The sequence below is a fragment of the Acartia tonsa genome, chromosome 8, assembly GCF_053477335.1.
Source record: "Acartia tonsa isolate MP-2025a chromosome 8, ASM5347733v1, whole genome shotgun sequence".
Taxonomy (NCBI): Eukaryota; Metazoa; Arthropoda; class Copepoda; order Calanoida; family Acartiidae; genus Acartia; species Acartia tonsa.
In genome coordinates, this window is record NC_137267.1 from 180,750 (window position 1) to 192,741 (window position 11,992).

General features: G+C 32.0%; 1 protein-coding gene across 1 annotated transcript; it reads left to right on the forward strand.

Annotated features, from left to right (window-relative positions):
- Positions 1–7,541: 7,541 nt before the first annotated feature.
- LOC145325546 (heparan sulfate 2-O-sulfotransferase hst-2-like) lies at positions 7,542–10,746 on the forward strand. Its single transcript, XM_080168524.1, has 4 exons — positions 7,542–7,646; positions 9,508–9,574; positions 9,920–10,002; positions 10,341–10,746. The coding sequence occupies exons 1-4, from the start codon at positions 7,561–7,563 to the stop codon at positions 10,744–10,746; spliced, it is 642 nt and encodes a 213-aa protein (XP_080024650.1). The 5' UTR covers positions 7,542–7,560.
- Positions 10,747–11,992: the final 1,246 nt, after the last annotated feature.

Below are 11,992 nucleotides of genomic sequence, written 5' to 3' on the forward strand. Positions count from 1 at the left end.
TATAACAATTTTCTTTGTTGTCCTAGGAATCAGTTTTCAAAAAATAAGATTAGACCAATCGGATAATTTTATCACATAAATTTGATGTAAAAAAGTTAAAAATCAACATGTTCAAAATGGACATACGGACATTTTGGTAATGACTATAGAGTTGCTACGCATTCTAAATAGTACCTAACTACTGCATGCAAAGTTTGAAATCAATCGGATAATTGTATAAACATGCCTAAATTAACGAAAAAAGCTCTCCGTTACGGACGGACTGACCGACCCTAATTATAAAAAAGCTTCACTTTTTAAAAAGATGATAACGTTTATAACACTCAGGGATCTTAGGGGATAAGACAATGAACGATAAATTGATGTATATCAACAATGATGATTTACAAAATTCCCCCTTCTGTAGGATTATATCGTTTGTTAATAGTTTGGAACCGGATCCTTTTAAATCTGGCATGATGATTCCTGTGATGACAGCTAGGAATATTTATAAAGCGTAGCAAGTTTAAAGTTTTTACCAGTAAGTCTTTTTAATCTTATTTTTGGAATAATGATTCTCATGATAATAAAGTACACTCTCTATTATAAGTTTTTGAAAATGTAAGTACAGTTATCTGTATTTATGCAATTTTTCAACAAATATACATGTAATTTTGTTTATAAACTTAGGGCCTACATTGTTCGTTTGTCCTCCGTAATTTCAGAACTTTTATTAGAAGATTTTGTGGATGGTGTCATTCTTGTTTAAAAGCAAGTTGAAACTATTATGGCCTATTCAATTACTGAAAAATAAAAAGAGTGGTAGGGGGACTTTGAGAGAAATCGCCAAAACTTTATAGACATTGCAGTTCCTTGATTTATTCTAGTAACAAGGATGACAACATCCATAAAAGCGAAGCACTGAAACGGTAGGACAAACGGACATTCACACTTGTATAGTATCTGAACTGAAAAATCGGAACATAAATGTATAAATGTCGAATCAAAATTGTAAGTAAATTTGTTGAAAAACTGCTTAAAAATACGATAATGTTTATGGACATACTTACATTTTGGACTTGATTATAGAGTTGCTTCGCTTATAATATTGTTCTTTGTTGTCCCAGGAATCAATATACCAAAAATCAGATCAAACGGATAAATAGAACACTTGAAAATTTGTTGTTAAAAAAGTAAAAAAATCAACATGTTTAAAATGGACGTACGGACATTCTGGTAATGATTATAGAGTTGCTACGCTTTCTAAATCGTACCCAACTACTACAGGAATCATCATGCAAAGTTTGAAATCGATAGGACAATTCTAACATGCCTAAATTAACGAATAAAAGCTATCTATCTCGGACGGACGGACGTACGGACCGACCCTAATTATAGAAAAGCTTCGCTTTTAAAAACAAGGATGACAACATCCATAAAAAGTGAAGCTTAGACAAATCTGTGTATAAATGTCTTAAAACTTCTTAAATATTATTGTATGTTAAATAAGATCATGATTTCAAAGATAAATCACTTGTAATATAGTGCCTAATCAACCTAAGAATCAACATTTAAAAAAATAATATGTCTAAAATGGAAATGATAATGGTACACTTTCCAAATTGTATCTGATTATTTCAGGAATCATCATGCATTGCTAGTTATTGATTTAACGATTATAATATGCCCAAATCAACTATTAGAGCTGTCTTTGAATTTAGATAAGGGCATTTTGGCTAAAGGTTTTGGATATAAGTTCAAGTAAAAAGCCAACAGGCAAAGAATCATTTTATTATTGATCTCTAAGCTATTGATATGTACAATGTAAACATTTTTTTCTATGGACACAAAAAGACAATGCATAAGTGCACAGACACGCACACATACACACACACACACACACACACACACACAAAGCTAGAAAATTAGATACTAATGAAAAGTGGATTATCACTGAGAGTGATTAACTAAAGGACGCCTGTAAGAAATACCACGCTTTAACTGCTGAAAGACTGCAACAAGTAGACCCAATACCTCATATTTAAAGCCTTCAGCTTCAATAACAAATAAGTTTTAGGCATTTCAAAATAGCATTTTATGTACAATGAAAATTTTGAAAGATTTACAATGCTTATAAAAGAAAAAAACAATATTAAATTACGTCGCCTAGACACAAAATTATGACTTTATCTTTGTCAGAAACTTAGATTGCAGGTAACTGAATACATTTTTACAATAAAAACACCACATCTCAAAGTCAAAATCCATGAAAAAAATTCGATTTAAATTGCATTTTTAAACGAAAATCAAACGGAAACAAAGGGGGAAACTAAGACAAGCTCAGCTGTGATTGGTTGTTTAGCTTATTCAGCCTTCTGATTGGCTACAGTACACTCGGTACAACGCAAGTTAAACTTAATTTTTTTTAATGATTTTGATTATAAAAATGGGTATTTTTATTGTAAAAATATAATTAGTTACTGGTTGCCTAAATTTATGACAAAAATAAGCTTATAATTTTGTTTCTAGGCCACGTAGTTTAATTTCAAAATTTCTAACATTACCACTGCAATTCTTTCAAAAGTTTCATTGTATATAAAATGTCATTTTAAAATGCCTAGAACTTTTTTGTTATAGAAGCTGAAGGCTTCAAATTTGGGGTATTGGGTCTACTTGTGGCAGTCTTTCAGCAGTTAAAGCGTTGTATTTCTTGCAGGCTTCCTTTAAGGTTTTCTTTCAAATAAATTAGTAGGCTTTTATTGTCTTGCCTACTTCTCCTTTACAGTGTGGCTTTTTGACACCTGTTGCAAATTTTACATACAACATCAAGAAATAAATATTTCTTTTACACCCCTTTTATTTCAAAATCGAAGGGGGGGGGGTGTAGAGAGGTGCGAGCTTTTACGGGGTAAATTATAGACAAGAAGAGGAGTGCAATTTCAGTGCAAGGGGGGAGAATATATATAACCCCATCCCCATTGGCTGTATTAGGGGGGTGTAAAGCGATACACTTATTTCCTACACCCCAATTTTTTTATAATTATTACCCAGTAAAGTCATAGATATACCTTAAAGAAATTTTCTAAAGATAATTTTTATTAATAATTGGCCTATCCTTGTAAAAATATAGTTAATAGAAAGTGATTTATGTAGCAAAAATTTGTAATTATTAATAGAAATGCTTTTCTGTATTTTAGACATGTCCGTATGAAACGGATATTTTTCTAAATACATTGAACTTAGCATCCTATTGAACTAGTCCCCAAAGTTTTATAATAACATCATCTTATTTGTTGGTTTAACAACGTTTATTGAATTTTGATTAGTTGGTTCATTAGGTTGAGTGTCCAAAAGTTCCAACCACTAATTGTAATCTACAAAAGTGGTAATTTTGTGTATCATCAGTTTATCGGCCATTGTCTAATCCCTTTAGATCCCTGGTATGAATAACCCTATCCTACTTATAGGGAAGCTGTGCTGTAATATATAATACAGAATAAGTAGAATGATGTCCGTCCGTCCGTCTGTCTGTTCGTCTGTCTGTCCGTCTGTCTGTCCGTCTCTTAAGATCTCGGTAACCACTGAACCGATCGAATTCTACTCTTCAGGGAATATACCTACTGGTCCTGTGGTGGTTTTAGGCTATTTTCTTGGGGGGTGGGACACCCCCAACCCCCCAAAAAACAAAAAATCCCTCCCATTTTTTTTTCTGAAGATTTCCTTGGTCCTTTTACGAATTTTGCCAAAACAAATTTTTTGATCACCTCTTGGGGCATAGCCCCTAGAGGCTAGGGGCGAAGCCGCTAGCTAGTTAATTTTAAGATACAACTTTTACAGAAAAGTAGCATATCATGATTGAAAATATTTTTCAAGCTAGAGGGAATTATGAATTAGTCGTAACCGAAAACTTGCTAATCATGCTCATGATTAGCAAGGGATCTGATTCTGATTACATAAGACAATGGCTGATAAATTGATGTAAATCCTCAATGATGATACACAAAATTACCCCTTCTGTAAATTAAAATCAATGGTTGCAACGTTTGAACACTCAACTTATTGAATCAACCAAACAAATTCACAAAGTCTCTAAAGTTGTCTAGCCAACAAATAAGAAAACGTGATTATAAAAATTATGGGAATAGTGTAATAAACAGCTCATTGGCCCTCTCTCTCTCTCTCTTTCTCTGATGATAAGCGTATTGGCGGGGATTTCTAAAATGCTATATAAACAAAGATGACAACATCCATAAAAGCGAAGCTTTGTAATGAAAAAATAACAGAGTATTAGAGTTTAATAAGCAGAAAATAAAATTGCTGGAATTCAAAATGCTTAATGTGGACATACTTACATTTTACGATTTGTTTATAGAGAATTTTCAGAAAACTTGTCAAAATTGACCTGCGGACGTTCTGATAATAATTATAGAGTTGCAACCCTTTCTAAAAAATGCCTTATTGTTACAGGAATCATCATGGCGAAGTTGAGGGAATGTGCAATGTGCTGCTTATTACACCAGTCCCAAAGTGTTGACATATTAACGTTTTCTTATCGTTAGCTTTAAAACTTTTGGGACTTTTATTGAATTTTGATTAGTTGGTTCATTAAGTTGGGTGTCACAGCGTTCTAACCAATAATTGTTATCTACAGAAGGGGTAATTTTGTGTATCATTATTGGGGATGTACATCAATTTATCGGATAATGTCTTGTCCCTTTAGATCCCTGGCCGATATTTGAAGGTCTAAAAATTATATGAAATTACTATACATTAGTCATTTGTGAACAATGAATTAATTAAATTTGTTTCATTTATAGCAAAGCTTTTCTATAATTAGGGCCAGTCCGTCCATAGCTCTTATCCTTTATCTTTATTTAACTCAAACTTGGCATAATGATTCCTGATGTGCTGAAAATGGATTGCCTATTTCTTGACTAATTTCCAAAGTTGTACAGTATATAACCCAATTATTGCAAACGCTATTTTCAGCTACTCCGGTCAAAGGGAAAAGCAATATAATGTATACATTATTTATACATTATACATTCAAAATTTTAATTTTTCAAATTTAAATTTTTTTTTTTTGGAAGTTTGAAGCTTTTTTAGCTAGTAGTAAATATTGAGATAGGACGCAGAGGCTAGATACACTTTTGGAAACTAAAATTCAGTACATCTGATTCCTGTAATATTTATATACGATTTAGAAAGCGAAGCAACTCTAATAATCTTTACCCGAATGCCCGTACGTTCATTTAAAAATTATTGATTTTCAACCTTTTGCAACAACTTTGTATGTGATAAAATTATTCTATTATTCTGATTTTTGTTGACAACTCAAATTTTAACATAGAGATGTTTCGCTTAAAACATTGATGTTTGTTGTCCTTGGAACAGGTATTAAAAAAATCTGTAACGTCATAAAAATACTATCTATCCATCTCTTTTTTATTGGTTTCCTTTTCCACTTCTCCTCTCATCCTTCCTTATAAGAAGTAATTTTATGACGTTACACATGACACTTTCCGATGTTCCGATTTTTTAAAAACTTGTACCTAGGACAACAAACATCAATGTGTTAAGCAAAACATCTCTATATTCTTTATATAATTTATATTCATTTAATAGTACTCCTAACCCTCTTCTAGGGGCGTAGCCCAAGAGTTATAAAGGACTATGTAAGGCTTGGGAAACCCTATTACAGCATATTTCCTTAACTATTATAGTTAATCATCCATTGTTCGTAAAAACAACTTATAACAAAATTGCTGAGTCATGCTCAATGTACTTTATACCGTGGATGGATAGATAGATATATAGATTGATTGATAGATAGATAGATATATATATATATATAGATAGATAGATAAATAGATAGATAGATAGATAGATAGATAGATAGATAGATAGATAGATAGATAGATAGAAAGATAGATAGATTGATAGATAGATATATCTATAATACAAAGTAGAACGATGTCTGTCTGTCCGTCTGTCTGTCTGTCCCTTAAGATCTCGGTAACCACTGAACCGATCGAATTCTACTCTTCAGGGTATCTACTTATTGGTCCTGTGGTGGTTTTAAGCTATTTTCTTGGGGGGTGGGATACCCCCAACCCCCCAAAAAACCAAACCCCCCCCCCCCCCCCATTTTTTTTTCTTTTTTTTTGCTGAAGATTTCCTTTGTTCATTATTCTTTTTACGATTTTTGCCTTATTTTTTTTTATCACCTCTTGGGGCATAGCCCCTAGAGGCTAGGGGCGAAGCCGCTAGTATATATATATAGATAGATAGATAGATAGATAGATAGATAGATAGATAGATAGATAGGTAGATAGATAGAGAGATAGATAGATAGATAGATAGATAGATAGATAGATAGATATATAGATAGATAGATAGATAGATAGATAGATAGATAGATAGATAGATAGATAGATAGATAGATAGATAGATAGATAGATAGATAGATAGATAGATAGATAGATAGATAGATAGGTAGATAGATAGAGAGATAGATAGATAGATAGATAGATAGATAGATAGATAGATATATAGATAGATAGATAGATAGATAGATAGATAGATAGATAGATAGATAGATAGATAGATAGATAGATAGATAGATAGATAGATAGATAGATAGATAGATAGATAGATAGATAGATAGATAGATAGATAGATAGATAGATAGATAGATAGATAGATAGATAGATAGATAGATAGATAGATAGATAGATAGATAGATAGATAGATAGATAGATAGATAGATAGATAGATAGATAGATAGATAGATAGATAGATAGATAGATAGATAGATAGATAGATAGATAGATAGATAGATAGATAGATAGATAGATAGATAGATAGATAGATAGATAGATAGATAATTAATCATTCTTTTGACTAGCTGCTAGCTAGATATCCACCTAGCTATCTTCAAGCAGATAGATAGATAGCAAAATTTGCTAGTCATCGTACATGTATGAAAGTAACATGATTAGTAATTGTTTAACACAGTTTAAAGTTAATCTTCATTAGAACTGGATGAACAGAATAACCTTTATAGTAAGAATATATAAACTAAATATTAGTATTACAGTTTCTGCATATATTTAGTCTGTCTGTCTTAGGTGTCTGTTTATATTTTAGTACATATGTTTGCTTGTATTTTTGTCTATCTGTTTGTCTGTCTATTTTACTGTCTGATTGATGTTTGAATGCCTTTTGTCTGTTTTTCTAATGGATATTTGTCTGTCTGTTTGTTTATCAAGTGCCAGTTTATCTGTTTGCGTGTCTTTTTGTTTGTCTGTCTGTTTGTCTGTCTGTTTGTTTGTCTGTTTGTCTGTCTGTTTGTCTGTATGTTTGTCTGTCTGTTTGTCTGTCTGTTTGTCTGTCTGATTGTCTGTCTGTTTGTCTGTCTGTTTGTCTGTCTGTTTGTCTGTCTGTTTGTCTGTTTAATCTTCAAAATTAAGGCACTTTGGTAAAACTGATTTTTAAGGCAAAATTAGTTGAAAACTATGAAATCGAGGTACAAATTGATCATGATCCATCCATCAAATTTCAGAATGATAGTGAAAGATAATGGATGTGAAATTGACCAAAAGGAAAACACTAGTTCTTCTAGCAGCAATGCTTCAAATTCTGATGTTTTATACTTTAAGCTATAGGTATATTGAGTATTACTTGTGAGCTAGTTGTTGAAGAAGAGAAGATTTTAAATTGCAAGGCTGCTGTCCACTGTAGAGTTAGGTCCAATAGCCATGGTACCAAAAGGGAACCAAATTTTTTTTTCTTTCTTGAAAGGAAGCCTGCAAGAAAAACCACGATTTAACTGCTGAATTCCCAAATTTGAAACCTCCAGCTCCAATAACAAAAAAATTTAAGCATTTCAAAATGACATTTTTAGTTACATGAAAATTTTGAAAGATTTCCATTTCTAATAATAGAAATATTAAATTACGTCGCATAGATACAAAATCATAAGCTCATCTTTGTCAGAAATTTAGGTTGCCAGTAACTGATTACATTTTTACAATAAAAACACAACATTTTATAGTCAAAATCTCTATAAAAAATTGGTTTAATTTGTGTTTGTAAGCGTTATAATCATAGCGGAAACAAATGAAACTAATGCAAGCTCAGCTGTGATTGGTTGTTGGGCTGATTGGCTAGAAATACTACAGTATTCTAGGTACAACGCAAGTTAAACTGAGTTTTTGAAAATTATTTTGATTATAAAAATGGGTGTTTTATTGCAAAAATCTTATCAGTTACAGGCAAACTAACTTTCTGGCAAAAATAAGCTTATAATTTCATTTCTATGCAATGTAGTTTAATTTTTAAAAATGTATCATTAGTAAAGAAAATCTTTCAAAATCTTCATGTAACTAAAAATGTCATTAAATTGTCTATAACTTTTTTGGATTTTGAAGCTAAAGGCTTCAAATTTGGGGTATTGGGTCTACCTGTGGCAGTCTTTCAGCAGTTAAATCGGTGTATTTCTTGCAGGCTTCCTTTAAACCCTGGCTGGGACCGTTTCTTGACATTTTCAGAATCTTAACCCTTTACAGTCGGGCCCCTTGCCGCACCTTAATCAGTCGGGGGGGGGGGGGGGCGTTCACCGCCCCCTCCCTATTATCTCATTTCCTATTAGTGCTAGAGGGCTAAAAAGATTTTGTGCAAGTCCCCTGTTTGATAATGAATTTCTGACCTTAAGTGAGTCAAAGTCAATTCTCACTTCATTCACCCCTTTATTTAACAACCTTTGTTTTTAGGTCCTTTTTTACTGAAAAATTTTTAAAGGCTGTAATTTTCTTATTTTTGAAGCTAGAAGAAGAATGTTTTTACAGAAAATGTTTATCTTTATGTAAATTTTATATTAGAAATATCAAAACATAAATTTCAGCGGTCGCAGCTGTACTTGGCAGCTGCCAGCCGCCGCAGTCAACGGTCGGCGGGAAAACGGCGGCGGATCTTTATGAAATTTTAATAAATTATGTAGACATGTCAGAAAAGCTTAAGTTTAAAATTTGAAGTCTCTAAGTCAAAAATTGCGGTCACAGGAGACTTTTAAAGATTTATGGAGACCTGGAGAATCAGGACCTGAAAGATCATACCTGGAACCTGAAATTGACTTTAACACATGTATTTCATATGAGAATGTACTACTAGAGGATATTTTAGTATTTTAGTAAGATAAAATGCTTTGTTTAAGTCAAAAAAATATTTTTTCTCTCTACCTGGATCACCCTGCCAGGTTTGCTGGCATCCTGTGCCCGCCAGGATGGAGATATTCAAAAAATTCTAACTCTCAGTTATGTGTCATACCCATACTTAAAAAGTCACGCAGTTTGGGCTCTTTATCTTTCACACACAGAAAATGAGAAAGAAAAAACCGGATGGGGGGGCGTTCAACGCCCCCCCCCCCCCCAACCGTTAAGGGTTAAGATGTCTCAAAGTAAGTTGGATTAGCCAAAAAGACATTTAAAAAATTTTAAATGGCAGTTCATTTTTTTTTATTATTTTCAGACTGAATACACTAAGAGAAAATATCAATATCAATATTAAAGATGGGAAAAAACATCTCATTAAACAGGTAAAATTCAACTATTTTGTTTCACAAAAATTAGAAAAAAAATCATCTATAAACTGTCTTTCAGTCAGAAACATTTGTGGTTAAAACATGATTGCTTAAATGCTATATAAGATAGAAATCAGAATGTTCTTGGTTTGTCCATATCACTGAGCAAGCATCTTATTTATAATTTAATTTATTTTGTTGTATCGGATTAGCTTGTTAAATTGAATAAAACTTATCCTATCAATAATTATTATATTAAGTATAATTATACTTAAACATTTATTTAAGTTTTCTTGATGACCTCATGAATAATATTTCTTGGCTTTGCTATTTATCGATGTTGTCATCCTTTTTTACTAGGCAAAGAAGCCTTACAACAAAACCCTGCCAGCTAATTACCTCAGTGGTGGATGGAATGAAGTAGATATTTTTAGATTAGCAAGGTCTGGATAATGGTGGATAATTTACATACATTTATTTTTTTAAATTTCAGTGTAATTTCACAAGGATGACAACATCCATAAGTAGTAAAAGTAAAAAAATTTAAAAGGAAAATAGGACAACATAAGTTATGGAGCAGACATGTTCAGCCTTCATAAGAAAGAATGCCTAGACTTGATGCACATATTTCAAAGGAATATCCATTGATGATTGGTTCTTGATTGGCAGCTATGAACATCAAATTACTTTTCATAGTATTCCATAGTAATGACTGACGAACAATTTTTTTAACAAATCCATTCATTAAAATTTAATCTGCAACCATTATAAAATTAAAAAGGAAGAATGATAGCCATCAGCCCCTGCTAAACATACCACTGCCTACTATACCAGAAGTACCTATTATACCAACTTGTGATAATGTAACCAAGACAAAAGATCCATTATATCTAGTCTACAACCGCGTGCCAAAATGTGGATCCTCTTCAGTTACAAAAGTCATAAATGATCTATCAGATGAAAATGAATTTGATATGTATGTTGTTACTCAGAACCATGCTCTAGATGATCAAGAGATCCAAGATCTTATTGGACAAATACAATTATTGACACAAGACAAATTAGTTTGGAACAGCCATATTTATTATGTGGACTTTAAAAAGTTTAATTTCAACCCAATATATATGAATGTTGTCAGAGATCCAGTTCAAAGAATGATTTCAAAGGAAATGCCAATAATACTTTAGATGGGGTAATTACAAACATAGTAAGTGAAAAGTTCACCTCAGTGATTATCAATTTAGGAGGCTTCACTAGCTAGTGTTTATTATTGGTAATGTTACAGTTTTACTTCATGAGATCAGAGGGATTATGGAGGTATGCCCTGGAGAGACCAGCACAAGCTTGGTTCAATAAAACTCTTGAAGAGTGCTTATTTTCTGATGATCCAGAGTGTCAGGAATAATATTTTTTCAAAATCTTTATATACACTCTTTTAGTTTAATTTTAGCTTTTATATGTAGTAAGGAGACTGGCGGCTACGTCTGCTTACTAAGGGCAGGTTCGGCAACAGAAGACACTAGCGGGTGGTTAGATGTGTAATAGTTATAACCATATTGTATTCAGCTTCGCTGCTTTGAATAACCAAAGACAGGTTCATGTATAAGATATAGTGTATTTGATCAAAACGTCTAAAGGGAACTAACTACAATGAACAATGAGTTACAAATCATTACAATCAATATAAGTAATATTCAGATCATTACAGAGGTTTAGATAATAAATCCCCCTGTCCCTGACTCTGGCAGGGATGAGGGAAAAATCATGTGCATTACAAAAATCCATTAATCTTATTTTATAATTGACAAGTCCTTATTTAATTGCAGTACAACATGCATTAAGTTTATCCCTACTCTTGGGAGCGAAGATGCTATATAACTCACTCAGAGAGGCTTGCCTTACTACATATACAATTAAATTTCAAGTTTTGGTAAATTTGGCTATGTTTTTATATTATTATAAACAATATTATCTAAAATATAATATATTGTCTGTCTGTATTCCAGACTCACTTAATTCTGAACTCTTAACTATTTTTTTTTTTGGAGGGGACGTTCCCTGGTATAAAAATATCACTATATAAGTTTGGAGAATCTCAAGAACTGATGACAACATATTTTTGTGGAACTGCTTGGGAGTGTGGAAATAGGTAAAATATCATTAATTTGTTTTATTCAATAGAGCTGAACTTCAATATCTCCCCTCCCTATTTTAATAAAATAATTTAAGTGTGTTTCTCAAATTATTATTAGATAATATTTAAAATCAAAAATAAGATCAAAAGAAACAAATGATAGGAATTTTTTTGCAAAAAGTTGATGAAAGAAGTTAGAGAATATTAACTAATACAATCATTTAATAAAGACCTTAATTTCTATGGAAAAAATTCATAAAATGAATTATTATTTTGTTTAGCCATTCCCTAGATGCTCT